Consider the following 15,571-nt stretch of genomic DNA (forward strand, 5'->3'; position numbering starts at 1 on the left):
ATAAGCTCAGGAACTGAGGGGGGGGGGGGTGGCCATATTCAACCACCAAACGAGACCCGGGACACAGTCTGTCTGGAAGAAGTTGGAAGCTGCAGGAGCTTTAAGGACTGAAACCTGTCTCCCCCCCTATCAGGACTCACAGGTTGATCACAGCATTCTGCGGATTGGAATGGGAAGGGGCGGAGCCCCTACCTGGCTCAGTCAGTCAACCGTGGTACTCTTGGTTTCAGCTCAGGTCATGATCTCAGGGGTGTGGGATCCAGCCCCACGTGGAGCTCTGTGCTCAGCGGGGAGCCTGCTTGAGAGTGTCCCCCATCTCCTTCTGCCCTGCCCCTGCTTGCGTGTGCACACACACTCTCTCAAATAAATAAATCTTAAAAAAAAAAAAAAATTGGAAGGGGCTTCTTAAACCGCCTGGTGGAAACACCCATTCCCCATCGTTCACACCTCCACATGAAGGAACTTGAACCCCTTAGTGCCTTTCTCCTGGCCACTCCACCCCTCCCAGGGGCTGAAGAACAATTCACCAGACTGGATGGGCATCGTGGCTCACTGCAGGTCTCCCTCTCTGAGCCGCCCTGCCCAGTGTCTGGCCTGCTAACACCCAAGGGAAGGCCTGTGCTTGTCCAGTGCTGCCTGTGACCCGACAATCTGCCATGTCTAATGCTGGGCATCAGCATTAGAAGGAACACTAAAGCCACCTCCTCTGATTGGCACTATTAGTAATAAAAGTGACACTGGATCTCCATTTCTGGAATCCTGTAGCTGCCTTTTGATTTATCCTGAATCGGGGAAGGAAGGTGAAAATCACCGGTCCTCCCAAATCCCAGAACAGGTAAATTCCACATGAGAGGAATGAGCTAGGAAGCCAGAATACGGGAGGGGGGCACAGCTTTGTCTGAAACCTGGCGTTGTGAACTTCTGCCCATGGTTCAATCACCCTAGACTTGGATTCCTCGCCTGAGAAACGGCACTGGCCGGGAGCCTCGGTTGCAAATGATGCAACCTCCTTCAGGTAAACTGACACGCAGTTTAGGAAAGGAGATGGGGCCCCGTCTCACCGCCCCTATCTCTGAGAAAGCTGGAGAGGGCTAGATGCTTCGTAGTCGGAACAAGGCCCATGGCCAAGCCCTGGGCACACAGAGCCCTGGGTGCACCTGCTACAGCCTTCTCCCAGCATCAGCACCATAGAGGCCCTGCAGGGCACTCTAACAGGCTGAGCTGATGTCACATGACACATCTCTGCACGGGATGCTGGGCAATAACCTGGCTTCGGCCTCAGGGCAGGCAGCCTGGGCACCAAGGGCAAGGGGGTTCTTCAAATGGAGCAGCCGGAGACAAGCCAATGAGAAGCGCGGGTGTCCACTCCCTGTCAAGAGAGGCTGCGATGAGAGGCGAAGGCTCTGGGTTGTAGAGAGCAGCACATTCATGTCCAGGCTCCACCTACTGCCGGGGTCCCCTAAGAGCATGCCCCTCCCACCCAGTCCCCCTCCAGGGGAGCAGATCGAGGCCATGGTGACCAAGCTGGAGGAGGAGAAACACCTTTATTAGAAGAACAGTGTGGACACAGAAGGGAGAACACAGGGAGGGCCGGGATCCAGGGAGCCGGCACCTTCCCCCGCGTCCCTTCCAAGGGCTGAGCAGAGACGGACTGGCACGCCCTGGCCGCGCACCCACAAGGCCCTGCTCCCCCGGGGAGGCAGGATGCCTGAGCTTCCCACGGAGAGGGGTGATAAGCCACTGGGCTCACCGATCCATGCTGTCATCCGTTGGGCTGGAGAAACAGGTCTGCAGCAGCTTTTCGCAGAACTCCAGCTCCTCCTAGATTGGGGGGGACAAGAGTGGGAGTCCTGAGTGCGCGGCGGGCCCCTGGCTCCAGCATGCTCTGCGCCTGGAGACAGCTTCTCTTCCCTCCCCACTGCATGCCCCAGAAGCCTCCCAGCATCCTCTGACTTCAGCTGAGATCCACGACTCACTGTTTCTCTTCGCACCTATGCCTGGATTACTGAACCAGAATGGGGGGGGGGGGTCGCCCAAGGCCGTCTCACCCCACTGGTCTGTCCTCATCTCAGGCCCCTTGGGCTCCTTCTAACAACTGGGTATGACCAACCCCTACTAGTCCCCACTCAAAATTAAAACCCCCTTCCATGGGTACAGACCCCAGAAACCAAGAAAGAAGCACTCATAAGGGACGCCTGGGTGGCTCAGTTGGTTAAGCAGCTGCCTTCAGCTCAGGTCATGATCCCAGCGTCCTGGGATCAAGTCCCGCATTGGGCTCCTTGCTCGTCAGGGAGCCTGCTTCCTCTGCCTCTGCCTGCCATTCTGTCTGCCTGTGCTCGCTCTCTCTCCCTCTCTCTCTCTGACAAATAAATAAATAAAATCTTTAAAAAAAAAAAAAAAAAAAAGAAGCACTCATAAGTGGCACCGCGCGAACATAAAGGTATCTGCATGGCAAAAAGATGCCAGAAACAAAAAACCAAAGAAAAACAACAATGTGGGGTGAAAAATCCGCAACTCATCCGGAAGGGCTAACGTATGTTATAGTTCAAGAACTTTAACAAACCCACTGCAACAGCCACCACCCAGTAGACAAATGGGCACAGGATATGCATGAACAGTTCACAGAAAGGGAAAACCGGTCCAACTTCACTCAGAGGAGAAACGCCAGTGTAAACCGGACTACACTGCTACTTTTCACCGATCAGCTTTGAAAAAACAGGTCAAATGGCCTGAGGTACGCTTGGGTACTCTCACGGCTGGACTAACTGGTCCAACTTTTATACAGAGCAACTCGGCAAAACATAGCAAAAACGGCCCTTAACTCTGTACCTTCACCCTTCCTCTGCCCTCACACAGCTGTCCCTTTCCGGCAGCTGCTCCACAGACACACTCACCGCATAAACATAGGTAAAGGGCTATTCTTCTAGCCAGGGTGCTGGCAGCAACCAGCGTGTCCAGTAAGAGGGGTCATGACACGAAAGCAGCAACCTACCTTGCAGCCCTAAAACAAACAAGGAAAAGCCACACACAACACACTCCTCTGCACTCCTCCCTGAGATGCTACGAAAGGGGATGAGGCAAGGAGCAGAAAAGTGATCGGGACAGGCAGATTTTGCACAAAAGGGAGAGAAAAAAAAGAAGAATTTATACACACATTTACTTGTGTCCCCAGACTGTCTTAGGAAGGTCACACACGGAACTGGGGGAGCTACTGGGTGGTGAGGGACGTGGGCAACAGGGAGACTTTCCACTGTTCACCCTCCCGTGCAACTTGAATTTTGAACCATGTGACCACAGGACCTTCTCACAAGAAAGGATTCATGAAATTTAACTCTTAAGTTTACCTACAAAAATACAAAAGAGGGCCATCTAACTCATGATAGAATGACCTCTCAGAACACCACGCCGCTTGCATTATTCAACTGTGCTAAAATTAAAGCAGACCTTGGGGCACCTGAGTGGCCCAGTGGGTTAAGTGTCTGCCTTCAGCCTTCAGCCTTCAGCTCATGTCACGATCCTGTGGTCCCAGGATCAAGCCCTGTGTCACTTACCCTCTTCCTCTGTCCTTCCCCCCGCTCGTGCTGTCTTTCTAATGAATAAATAAAATCTTAAAAAAAAGAAAGAAAAAAGTTAAAGCAGACCTCTATTTAAGTATCTGGAAAGAGTTCCAAGACACAGACACATGGGAAAGAAGCCATGTGGAGAGACCGGCATGGCGTATGGATGGGCCAAGGAATGCCAACAGCTACCAGCAGCTGGAAGAGGAAGGATTCTCTCCCGGAGCCTTCAGAGGGGGCACAGCCCTGCTGACACCTGGACGTCAGGCTCCTAGTCCCCAGAACCGTGAGACAACGTGTTTCTGCTAAAACGCGCTAAACCGCCCGGTCTGCTGTAGTGTGAGAGCAGCTGTCGGGAGCGAACGCAGCACAGCGCGGAAAACAGCACTGCCCGGCCTCCTTGCTCCCTCACAGGCTGTTTCCTTCACTGCAGGCCTAACTTCCTGCCGTCACCCTGTCCAGAACAGAATGTTAAATTACACAGATACCCATGCCGCGTGAGCCATGCGTGCTCGTACACACACACACCAGGTGTGTCTTTGTAAATAACGTACTCCAGTGTGTTTGCCTACATGTTTCTCCCCCCGGCCCGGGCCCAGTGAGGACCAAGACTGGATCCCGCGGCTCCTCTCCAAGTCCCTGGCGCCCAGCTCGGGGCCTGGCGCCCACATGCGCCGCCCCTGACCAACGGAGGGATGAGGATGAGGTTTCCACAGTGTGTCCACGTGTCTAAACTGCTCGCGTGACAGACTTCCCATAAGTGGAGCTCATTATATGGAAACTACACCCCAACAAAGTGGCAAAAGATTTTTTTGGAAGTAAAAAAGGAAAGAAAAAAGGAGTGTTGGTCAGTTTGCATGAGCCTCCCTCATCAGGCGGGCCCTGCCCGGGGCCTGGTGCGCCAGCAGCTCCGGGAACCGGCGCGCCAAGACAGCGAGCAGCAGCTGACATGCTCCCCAGCTAACACCCCGGCCCCGGCCGGGTTGGGGCCCCAAGGACCGCACAATCCCCGCGCGTGTATTTCCACAAGTCCGGGTGTTGGAGTCAGGCCAGGCTCCTGGGGGTGAGCAGCCGCCTCTCCTGGTCGTCCCTGCTCCTAGCTACCCACAGCTTCCTGCAAACAGTCAACAGTGTCACGGAGGGATGCACTGGGCAGCGCGGACGTTCCAGGACGGGCCATTGGCTCAGCCCAGCGTCTGGGCGGAACTTCGCCTCGATCATCTGGACGACTCAACAAGTCCATGGGAGTTCAACCATTCGCGTCTCTCACGGACTCGGGATTGACCGTCCAATTATCCGAGGGATCGCTCGTTTGCTACTCATCTACCTAAACATCTACTGCAGTATTTGTCACTTATTACTCATTTAATTAAACATCGGGGGGCTCAGTGGGTTAAGCCTCTGCCTTCGGCTCAGGTCATGATCTCAGGGTCCTGGGATCGAGCCCCACATCGGGCTCTCCGCTCAGCAGGGAGCCTGCTTCCTCCTCTCTCTCTGCCTGCCTCTCTGCCTACTTGTGATCTCTCTGTCAAATAAATAAAATCTTTTAAAAAGAAATAAATAAAAATAAAAAAATAAACATCTGAATTTTTTGTTCCTCAATACACTTTAATACTTCCTATTTAACTAAATAACAGGTTTTCTTTAATCGTTGATTTGTTTAAATTAAATAAATATTTAATTATTGGATTTAATTATTGGATATTTGTTTAAATTAAATATCCAATGGGGTGTAAATACTTATAAAATTTGGATAATAGGGCGCCTGGGTGGCTCAGTGGGTTAAGCCTCTGCCTTCGGCTCAGGTCATGATCTCAGGGTCCTGGGATCGAGCCCTGCATCGGGCTCTCTGCTCAGCGGGGAGCCTGCTTCCCACTCTCTCTCTGCCTGCCTCTCTGCCTACCTGTGATCTCCGTCCGTCAAATAAATAAAATCTTAAAAAAAAAATTGGATAATAAACAAATGACTCAGTTAACCCCTTCAAACACTCCAAGCTCCTCATCCTCCCGCGGGCCCGCGGCCCGGGCAGGGGCAGCAAGGACCTGCTGAGCAGACAGCGGGAGAAACACGTGAGTGAAGGGACAGGACACAGACGCACAGAGCACAGCGTGATGCCCAAGGCCCCGCCGTACCTGGTACTCCTCGTGCTGCTGCAACAGCTGGCAGCGGTGGCGGAGAAGCTCCTCCAGGCCCAGCTCGGGCTCCCGGCACTCCCGCACACCCTGGGGGAAGTCTGTCACCAGGCTGCGGGGACAGGAGAGCCATCCTTGGGCCTCCCTCTGCACAGGGCCGCCCCTCCCCCAGGAGCCGGGGCGAGACGGTTCCCTGCACTGGGCCTCAGTTTCCCTATCTGCAGTACAGACCTCACGCTGTCCCCACCCCATCCCAGGACCTAGGGGGAGACTTGAACTAAGACGCCCGGCACACAGCCTGGCCTGCAGCCACTCCACACATGGGAGCTGCCACCTGCTCCAACCGCTGCTCTGTTCTGTCATCTTTTCCAGACGCTAATCTGCAGGTCCGGTGTGCAGCGGGGGCGGGGGGAGTGGGGTCAGAGAGACTCCGCCTCTGCCCAGGCTGCCGGGTCAGCCCCCCACATGTGAGGAGAAAGGAATGCTCGGGGAGGGCCAGCACAATGATTCCTGCCCCCTCCGTGGAAAAGCCCCCAAGTCCTGAATCCTAGAGGGGAGGAGGCTGCAGGGCTGGAGCCCAGTGGTGTCAGCCGAGAGGTGGGGGCGCCGGCCCCAGGCCTCGCCCCCTCGGAGGCCCCAGCATACCTGCACAGGGCTCCAAGCACATGCTCATGGAAGGGGCTGTGTTCTGTCCGGATCAGGGCCACCAGCTGCTGGACCATCCCCATGGAGCACAGGGTCCCTGGGGGAAGGGTCTTGGGGGTCAGAGGGGCAGTCCACACCCCTCCGCCAGGCATTCCCCTCCCCCTGCCCTCCCTTAGGGATCGTCCCTGGGCTCCCTCCCCTGGCCGCCCCACCTTTGTGTTCGGGGTGGCCCACCAGCAGGTTCTGCAGCAGGAACGCCGACTTGACCTTGAGCTTTTGCACCTGCTGCTGCATGGCCCGCATCAAGACCGAGAAGCCGTCCAGGCGGAGGAACTGCAGCAGCCCAGCCTCCTGCTCCCGGACCAGGCCTGCGTTGGGGGTGGGGAGGTGAGAGACAGGGAGGGCAGGTCACCATCAGCACCCACAGCAGATCACCCCCGCCCCCTCACCACCCTAACTTCAACCAGCCTGAGCTTCGTAAGCATTAACTTCTCCGTGGTTTTTGTTGAGACGTAATTAATGTCAGCTATTACAAGAAAAGTCTGCCCCTCCCTCCCGCATCCCGCTCTGGCTCTTGGTACCTCTGGGCAACTGAGTCCTCTGTCTATCCTTTGTGGCTGCGCCACCAGAGGTCTGTCTGTCCATCTGTCTCCTGACTTTTGGACATGACTTTCCAGATACCACCGCTCTGGGCCTCTTTCTCTCGCTCTTGCCAAAACTCCTTTCCAGCCTCTCTGTTCTTTTTCCAGGGCCACCATGACATGACAAATATATATTTGGTCTTTGCCTGCATTCCTGAGACCAAGCTCTTAAAACCCATGGAATTTCCCGGATGATGGGAGCATCTTTCCTTCCAGGGAGGGACTGTGGGCGGACTCCTGGATGGGGTTCACTTACCAGAAACGCCAGAGCCAGGATTAGAAACCTGGAACTTCCAGCCCCACTTCCCAACCCCCAGAGGAGAGGGACGGGAGCGGAATCCATGATCCATCACGCCTCCACGAGGAAGCCCCCACTGAAATGGCTAAATGGCGAGGTTCAGAGAGCTTCTGGGTTAGTGAACACGTGTGTGTGCCCTGACTCCAGGGACAGAAGCTCCTGTGCTCGGGACCCTGCTAGACCTCGTCGTCCTATGCCCATCTTCATCTGGCTGTTCATCCGTAGCCTTTGTAATAAGCCACCGAACACAGGTACTTCCCTGAGCTCTGTGAGCTGTTCTAGCAAATTATCGAACCTGAGGAGGGGGGTCATGGGAACACCCAGTATATGCCCAGTAACTAAGAAGTACATGAAGCCCAAACCTTTTTTTTTTTTTTTAAAGTTAAACCACACCCAACATGAGGCTTGAACTCATGACCCCGAGATCGAGGGTTGCATGGTCTAGGGACCCGGCCAGCCAGGGGCCATCTCATGCAACTGAGCCCTTAACCTGAGATGTGCCAACCCCCGGGAGTTGGTGTCAGAATGGACCAGAAAGGGACCGCAGAACACCCAGCTGCTGTCCAGAGAGTTGAAAACCGGTCATCTGTAAGCGCCCCCCACACATTCGGTGTCACAAACATTGGGAGTGGGGCGCCTGGGCGGCTCAGTCGTTAAGTGTCTGCCTTCGGCTCAGGTCGTGATCCCGGGGTCCTGGGATTGAGCCCTATATCGGGCTCCCTGTTCCGCGGGAGCCGGCTTCTCCCTCTCTCCCTCCCCCTGCTTGTGTTCCCTCTCTCTGTCAAATAAATAAATAAAACCTTTAAAAACAACAACAACAAAAACAAACACTGGAAGTGGAAGAAATGGGTTCTCCTCCAACATCAAACAGAGAACCACGGGGTTGGCATGGGACCCAGCAATTCCAACCCCAGGTGTGCCCACCCAGGAGAAAGGAAAACACGTCCACGATGCACCTTGTCCAGTGTTTCAGGGCAGCGCTGCCACCCGGCCAGAGGCAGAAACCGCCTGACACCGCCCCTGAGCAACTGATGCGCAGACAAACAAGACGCAGCCCCTTCGGAAACGACCTATCATTTAGCCGTAAAAAGGCAGGAGGCGCCGGTATAGGCTAACGAACCCGAAACACGAGCTCAGTGAAAGAAGCCGGACACAAAAGGCCTCGTGGTGGACACGTCCAGAGCAGGCAACTCCACGGAAACGAGAAGCAGACTGGGGGCTGCCAGGGGCTGGAGGGAGGGCGTGAGGAGGGGCTGCTAATGGGAATGCGGCTCTTTTGGGAGGGATGGGAATGTCCTGGGGCTGGACAGTGATCACAACCGACAGAAGGCGCTGAACTGTATACTTTCAAAGGATGAGCTGCATAACCTGTGAATTCTACCCCCGTAGAGCTGATTTAAGACGGAAACAGTCCGGGGCGTCTGGGTGGCTCAGTTGTGAAGCCTCTGCCTTCGGCTCAGGTCATGATCCCAGGGTACCGGGATCGAGCCCCGCATTGGGCTCCCCACTCAGCAGGAAACCCGCCCCTCCCTCTCCCACTCCCCCTGCTTATATTCCCTCTCTCGCTGTCTCTCTCTCTGCCAAATAAATAAATAAAAATCTTCAAAAAAAAAAAAAAAAAGGAAACAGTCCAGTGGGGCCCCCAGCACAGCACACACACACACGGGGGCCCAGCTCACGGTGAATCAAGGAGAAGAACACAGCCTGGGTTCACGCCTCACATCTGTAGGACTCCACGGGGTGCCCTGGGCTGTCACCTAGGTGACCCGACCGGGTGGCTCCACCACGTGGGTCTGGTCTCCCTACCTCAGAGGCTGTGTGCATGGACTACACAAGGTAACACGTGCACAGGGCTTGGCATGGGGCCGGGCACGGAGGGCCCCACAGGCGCTGGCATCGTCCCGTAGTGGCACCTGCTCCCCAGGAGACGGCAGGAGTGAGAGCCGCCGCTCTCTCTAATGGGTGCAGGCCGGCTGTCGCTCAACACCCCACGGCATGCAGGCCGCGCCCCTCCTCACCACAGGGAGCGTCAACAGCGCAGAGGCCACGACCCTGATGTGCGGGAAACACCTGAGCTGAGTGGCGCTCCCATGTCCTCGGAATCTGACTCTCTGCCCGGTGAGGGGTTGACGGGCTCTCCACCCCGTCCCCAACGCTCAGCACAGTCTTCACTGGCGACGGGAACATATGAGCCAGTATGGCCTGTCCCCCTCGGCCCCCCCAGCTGCCCAGACACTCACAGGAGATGGCGAAGAGGGCCTTCACACGCACCAGGTCGCAGGCGTCCCGGTCAAGCAGCCGCAGCAACTTGCGCAGGGCGCCCAGGCCCAGCACCTGCTCCTGGATGGCCGCCACGTTCTGGCTGCACGTGCCGATGAGCTGCGCTGCCCGCCACCGCAGCCCCGCGGGCCCCGCCTCCAGGTACCGGCCCACCAGCAGATGCATGCCCGACAGCTGGCAGAAGTCTGTGCCAGGGAGAGGGGCCGTGAGAGTCCAGCTGGGATGGGCTGAGCTCTGCACCCCCCCAAAACTCGCCTACTGAAGGCCCAGGCCCCAAGTGCTTCAGGATGCGACTGTATTTGGAGACCAGGCCCTTTAAGAGATCATCCCGGTCAAGTGAGGTCCCCGGGGTGGGTGCCGATCCTGGTAAGACTGGTGTCCTTCTAAGAGGACATGAGAACACAGACGGGCACACGGGGAAGACCACGTGAGGACACATGGAGACCCGCGCTGCCTGCAAAGCAAGGGGAGAGCGCCCAGGAGAGACCAGCCCCGGCCACACCAGGATCTCAGACTTCCAGCCTCCAGAACCCTGAGAAAATACGCTTCTGTTTCAGCCCCCGCGGCTATGGCAGCCCTCACACACGAATACAGCAGGGCAGGCTGGGGGAGGGGGCGGGCTGGCTCCCGGGCGGGGGGGTCTGCCTCAAGTGCGGGCCCCGTCAAGCACCCAAGTGGGGGTCCCTCCAGGGCCAGCGTGTCTCCCTATCACCAGCACATGGAAGGTTAGGGTCCTGGACTCCAGCCCACTGGATGCCAGTGCTGCCCCCCAGTCCTTGTGACAATCACAACCTCCCCTAGACCAGGCCTTGGCAAACTACGGCCCACCACCTGTTTTTGTGTTAGAAAGAATAAAAAGAAGTGGTACCAGTGAGCTTGGCAGCTCCTCAAAAAGTTAGATGCAAAGTTATCACAGGCCCACTGTGACGTAAATACCCCAAATCCCGGCGAGCAGGAACCAAAGCTCCCAGCAGCATTATTCTCTATAACCACAGTGGAAAGGACTAAGTGCCCGTCAGCGGAGAACAGGCGAGCATGCAGGGTATTAGCCACACGAAGGAGTAAGGCTCCCAGACAGGCCACAAGGCGGAGAATCTTGAAAACGCCACACTCAGGGAAGCCAGCCCCAAGAGCTCAGAGTCTACGATTCCACTTAGAGAAACATCCAGAGAACCAGGAACCCCCATCTACACCCTCGATGCCTCCAAAGGGCTCCTCAGCATTTAGAACAAAACCCACGGAGCCTCCGTCAGCCTGCAAGGCTCCGCCCAGTGGCACCCTCTACCTCCCGCCCTCACTCACTGCACTCTGCGGCGCTGGCCTTGCTGCTGTTCCCGCACACTCCAGGCAGGTTCCCACCTCAGGGCCTTTGCACTGGCCATTCCCTCTGCCTGGAATGCCTTTTCCAGAGCTCATCTCCTAACCTACTCAACCACAGCCCCGCGGTTCTCGGATCGCTCTGGTCTTCAGGTCTCTGATCAGTTGGCACCCCCGGGGGAGGCCTTCTCTGACCACGCCACCCAGAACCACCTCCTCGCTCATGTTCTAGGCAGTGACGGTGCACTCTCAAGAGATGCGGGAGAAATGAGCAGTTTTGGAGAACATCAGGGAGGTAGACCTGCTGTCAGGCAGGTGGGGTGAGAGGAGGTCACTCCTGAGGGGACCAAGCAGGAAGACCAAGCAGGAAGACAGGAGAGTCTCTTCTAGAGCCTGAGTTGGAGCCAGCCTAGAAAGGGAGAAGCTGGAGGCTGGAAGGGTGGGGAAAAGGTCAGTGGTGTGGTGTGGTCCCTGAGAGAAAGGACAAGAGCAAAGCCCCAGCAGGAGGTGGGGCTGAGGAGGAGGGAAGAGACAGAGGGAGACAAGGGGCAGCCCCGGGCAGGCCTGGCTGTACCTGCAGCGTTGTCCATGTTTTCACACAGGTCGGCCAGCAGCTCCAGGGCCCCCTCGCGTTCCTGCTGGTCGGAGGCCAGCTCAGCCTCAGCAGCCAAGGAGGGTGTAGGCTGGGACAGCACTCGAAGGCAGCTCTTCATCTGCTCGACTTCCTCCCGCTGGCCCCGGAAGGCGGCTGACATGGCCTCCTGCAGCCACTGACGCCTCTGGCATAGAAGCCAGGCCAGGAGGGTCAGGGCAAGAAGCAAACGTCCATCAGTGACGAATTCTTGAATAACGCTTGTTCCGTTTAAGAGCCAACATCTGAGAGCTCCCTGTTCCTTCAGTCAACAGATGCCTACTGAGGCCTTTCCCAAGACAATTTCCTAGGTACTAGACTTACGGGGCGACTGGCTACGGGGTGTGAGAGAAGGGACTCCCAGGCCTGTCCAGTGCAACCAGAAGGGGATGGGGAAAACGGTACGAGAAGGTATGGAGCAGCAGGAGCAGAGGTTACAGCTCATTTTCCACCGTGTTAAGTTCGAGGATCTATGACGCACCCAAGGTGAAACACTGCGTAGGCCGCCTGACGCTCAGGGAGGAGATGCAGCCTAGACCCAGCTTTCTCAGCCCTGGCTCTACGGACACTCTGAGCTGGGGAGCTTGTGGGTGGGCGGGGGGGACATGGGGAGATGCCAGTGTCCTGAGCATGGTAAGATGTTGAGTAGCACCCCTGGTCTCTACCCACCAGATGCCAGTAGCCCCCCCACCGACCCCAGTGGGACGACAGGTCTCCATGTGTTCCACTTATCCCCAGAGGAATCAAATCAGAACTACTGGCCTAGCGATATAAACTTGAGAGTCATCAGCATAAAATCTCAATGCAATATGAGATCACAAAGGAAGTGGGCAGAGGTAGGGAAGAGAAGAGCCCTGGTGTGTGCCATCATCCAGCGGCTGGGGAATGGGGAACGGCCAGTGAGCAAGGATGAAAAGCAGGACACTGTGTTGTTCTAGAAACCAAATGAAGAAAGAGATTTGAGGAGGTCAGTAACGAAATGCTGCCTATTAAGTCAAGTAAGAGGACAGCTGAGAGCTGGCCACTGAATTTTCTTTTTCCGCTGGGCCTATCAGTGCTCAAATGTGGGCTCTGTAATCAAAGTCCTGGAACAGTTTAGGCAAGATGTTAATCTTTCTGTGCCTGTTCCTACTTCATTGTCCTAAAGGTGACATCATGGAAGTTACTGGGTGACCACGATGTTTTATACACTGGAAATACCACCGTCAACTGAACATCCCATAAGACAGACATTGCTACTCATCTCCAAGACAGCCCTCTGAGTGTTTTTGTCATCCCCACTTCACAGACGAGAAAAACTGAGGCCCAGAAAGGTTGTGACCTGCCAAGGTCACACAGTCGGCCATGCACAAAGCCTGAAGTCACACCTAAGTCTTCACGACAGCCTGCTGCCTGCAGGAGCCCTGCCTCTGCACCAGCACCATGTGGCCCCTCAGAAACACCCCCATGAGGCACCCCGGCTACTCTCATTATCGTCAGCTTGCACATAAAGACCCTGCTCAGGGGTGCCCGGGTGGCTCAGTCGGTTAAACATCCGCTTTGGCTCAGGTCATGATCCCGGGGCCTTGGATGGAGCCCCACCTTGGACTCCCTGCTCAGCGGGGAGCCTGCTTCTCCCTCTCTTTCTGCCTTTCAACACTGCTTGTGCATGCTCTATCTCTAATAAATAGAATCTTGAATTTTTAAAAAAAATCTTGCTGGTCAGAAAGATGAAGCGATATGCCCAAGGTCACACAGCTGGATACTGCTGAAACCAGGTCTGCCTGGCTCCCAGAACCCTCCCTCCTCCTTTTCACCTCGAGGCTACTCCGCATCCCCGCGCGCGGAGCTGGGATGCGGGCATCTGCCCTCGCAGACACTTAGGAGCTCTGACCTGCAGCGGACAATAACCCATCTAGCACCAGTACAGCCTACTACTCCGCCTTCACCCCTGGACTCCGCCCCTGCCCGGGCCACCCCTCCCCCGACTTCGCTGGGTCCCCACCTTTACCTCCTCACTCATGGGTTCTGGAGGGGGGTCTGGCTCCTCAGAGCCCGCCGTGATAGCCATCTGCAGCAGGCCTTGGAGGTTTCGCGGGGGCGGAGGATGGCCCGAGTTCCCCGCCGAGGAGCCGCCGCCCCCCGAGGAGCAACCCTGGGAGGCTGAGGGCAGCGCCAGGGGGAGGCGGCTGCCCCCCGAGCCTTGGTCCGCCATGGACGGTTTGTGAAGGGAAGAATGTGTTTGGGGTAGGGGGTGGTCACCGCTGAGGTAGCTCTGGCGTCCTGACGGGTCGACTCCTGGGGGTCTGCTGAGAAGGTGACGTTTCAGGGGAGTTCCGAGCCCCCCCATGACCCCAAACCTGAGACCCCTCTGCTTCCTCCATACCAACGGGACCCTTCCCCAAAGTCCCAAGCCCCTCCTTTCCCCGCTCGCAGCAGGCCCCACCCACTCCACCGAGCAACCCCCTCCCCCATCTCCACTAAATGCGTTCCGTCTCTTAGCAACCCCTCCGCCCTACCTCCATAGCAACAAGTCCTCCCTTTGGACGTCTTAGCAACAAATCTCCTCCAACCTCTCCAAAGAGGGGAGCCAAAGCGGGGCGGACCTCACTTCCCTGAGCCTCACCTTCCCCGGGCCTCGAGAAGCCGCGGCGCCTAAAGACACAGTCGCCCGCACCTGACTGTGGTGGACGCCGCCATCTTAACCGGAAATACGCCAGTCTCGCCCGGAAGTTCCCGAAGCACCCTCCCAACCTGGGGCTGACCTGAGGCCGAGGCCGCGTGCCAGACTCTGAAGCCCTAACCTGGCCGGAAACAGCGCTCGGCTCCGCCCCCCGCCCTCGCTCAGCCTGAGCTCCGCCCCCGACCCGGATCCCGCTCTTGAATGAGCTCCGCCCCTTCGACCTCCATGCAAGCTCCACCTCTGCCTTGGCGTATGCCCCGCCCCGCAGTCTAGCTCCGCCTCGATGGCCCCGCCCACACCTATGTCCCCGCCCCTCCCTGCTACCTCGGTCTCCGCCCCTGTTCTAGGCCTTTCGGCCTCTCCCAACTTAACCCCGCCTCTCCCCTAAGCCCCGCCCCGTGCTGGTGAGCGGGCCGCTCCCCGTTAGGCCCCACCCCCTCCTTGCGGTCTTGCAGGTCCCTGGCCCTCGGCGCTTTTCCCCTCCACCTGGACCCCTGGCCTATCTTTTCTGGAGCTCTGGGTTCTCACCCCTCGTATCTGATGTTAGCCACGTTGGCCCACCTCACCCCTCTCTTGGCCTCAGTTTCCCCAGTCGTCAAATGGGGCTAGCTGGTTCCCGCTGCAGGCCCTCTGCAGACGCCTTTACCACCCCGGCTCCTCCCCACGGGCACCTGAGTCCTGCCCGGCGCTCGGTGCTTGGGAGGGGATTCTTGAAGGCCAAAGCTGAAGCAAAACCCCCGGGCGCGGTGCTTTGCGAGGCTTACCCACTCTGTGCGCGGCCTTTGGGGTTCAGGTCTGGGAATGCGCCTGGGCTGTAGAGGTGTTCGCCTTGAGCTGGGCTTAAAGAACCCCTGGTGCTGGTCTTCATCAGAGACCCCGCCGCGCCTGGAGAAGTCTGTGCTCACCCTCAGGTGGGGCCCACCGCTAGGCCTGGGGTGGGCCAGGTTATATTTGGGGCAGAAATAGGACGGCATCATAGAAGCCGTGTGCACTGTGGGGGTGTTTGTAGCACTGACCACAATAGCCCTCAGACGGGGATCCGGGCTCCCACCCCCACCCCCAGTGCCCTATTGTATTAGTTTTCTATTGGTGCCTTTAAATTATGAGAAACTGGGGGGCTTAAAACAACACTGATTTATTATCTTGCAGTTCTGGTGGTCAGAAGTCTAAAACTTTTTACTGGGTTAGACGCAAGGTGTGAGCCTGGCTGTGTTCCTTCCTGAAGTTCTGGGAGAGACTCTGCTGCTGGCCTCTTCTGGCTCCTAGAGGTCACCTGCGCTCCTTGGATTGTGGCTGCATCCTTCCGGCTTCTGCTCCCATCATTATCCCATCTCCTCCTCTGACTCTCCTACCTCCCCCTCTGAAGGGCCCTTGTGTTTACATTAGGACCCCCAGATAGCCAGGACCG

General features: G+C 57.0%; 1 protein-coding gene across 6 annotated transcripts; it reads right to left on the reverse strand.

Annotated features, from left to right (window-relative positions):
• Positions 1-1,525: 1,525 nt before the first annotated feature.
• HSPBP1 (HSPA (Hsp70) binding protein 1) lies at positions 1,526-14,315 on the reverse strand. 6 transcript variants are annotated; one of them, XM_047711808.1, is made up of 7 exons: positions 13,492-13,845; positions 11,445-11,649; positions 9,514-9,738; positions 6,547-6,702; positions 6,335-6,431; positions 5,690-5,801; positions 1,526-1,821 (listed from the first exon to the last, which is right to left on the reverse strand). In XM_047711808.1, exons 1-7 carry the CDS (start codon positions 13,828-13,830, stop codon positions 1,747-1,749), a joined length of 1,209 nt encoding a protein of 402 aa, XP_047567764.1. In that variant the 5' UTR covers positions 13,831-13,845; the 3' UTR covers positions 1,526-1,746. The 6 variants fall into 6 exon arrangements, with proteins under 6 accessions (XP_047567764.1, XP_047567769.1, XP_047567767.1 ...); XM_047711811.1 differs by lacking the exons at positions 1,526-1,821; positions 5,690-5,801 and adding exons at positions 5,952-6,176; positions 14,107-14,302 and having other exon boundaries at positions 6,223-6,431; positions 13,492-13,789; XM_047711810.1 differs by lacking the exons at positions 1,526-1,821; positions 5,690-5,801 and adding exons at positions 5,952-6,176; positions 14,054-14,302 and having other exon boundaries at positions 6,223-6,431; positions 13,492-13,786.
• Positions 14,316-15,571: the final 1,256 nt, after the last annotated feature.

Source organism: Lutra lutra, chromosome 17 (genome assembly GCF_902655055.1).
Source record: "Lutra lutra chromosome 17, mLutLut1.2, whole genome shotgun sequence".
Lineage (NCBI taxonomy): Eukaryota > Metazoa > Chordata > Mammalia > Carnivora > Mustelidae > Lutra > Lutra lutra.

Excerpts from the sequence above, each read along its gene's own strand:
- HSPBP1 (XM_047711808.1), bottom strand. The coding sequence starts at position 13,830 with ATGGGGGGGCTCGGAACTCCCCTGAAACGTCACCTTCTCAGCAGACCC. Across the intron at positions 11,650-13,491 it reads CAGAACCCATGAGTGAGGAG|AGGCGTCAGTGGCTGCAGGA; the intron begins GTAAAGGTGGGG and ends CTTCTATGCCAG. Across the intron at positions 5,802-6,334 it reads GTGCTTGGAGCCCTGTGCAG|CCTGGTGACAGACTTCCCCC; the intron begins GTATGCTGGGGC and ends CTGTCCCCGCAG.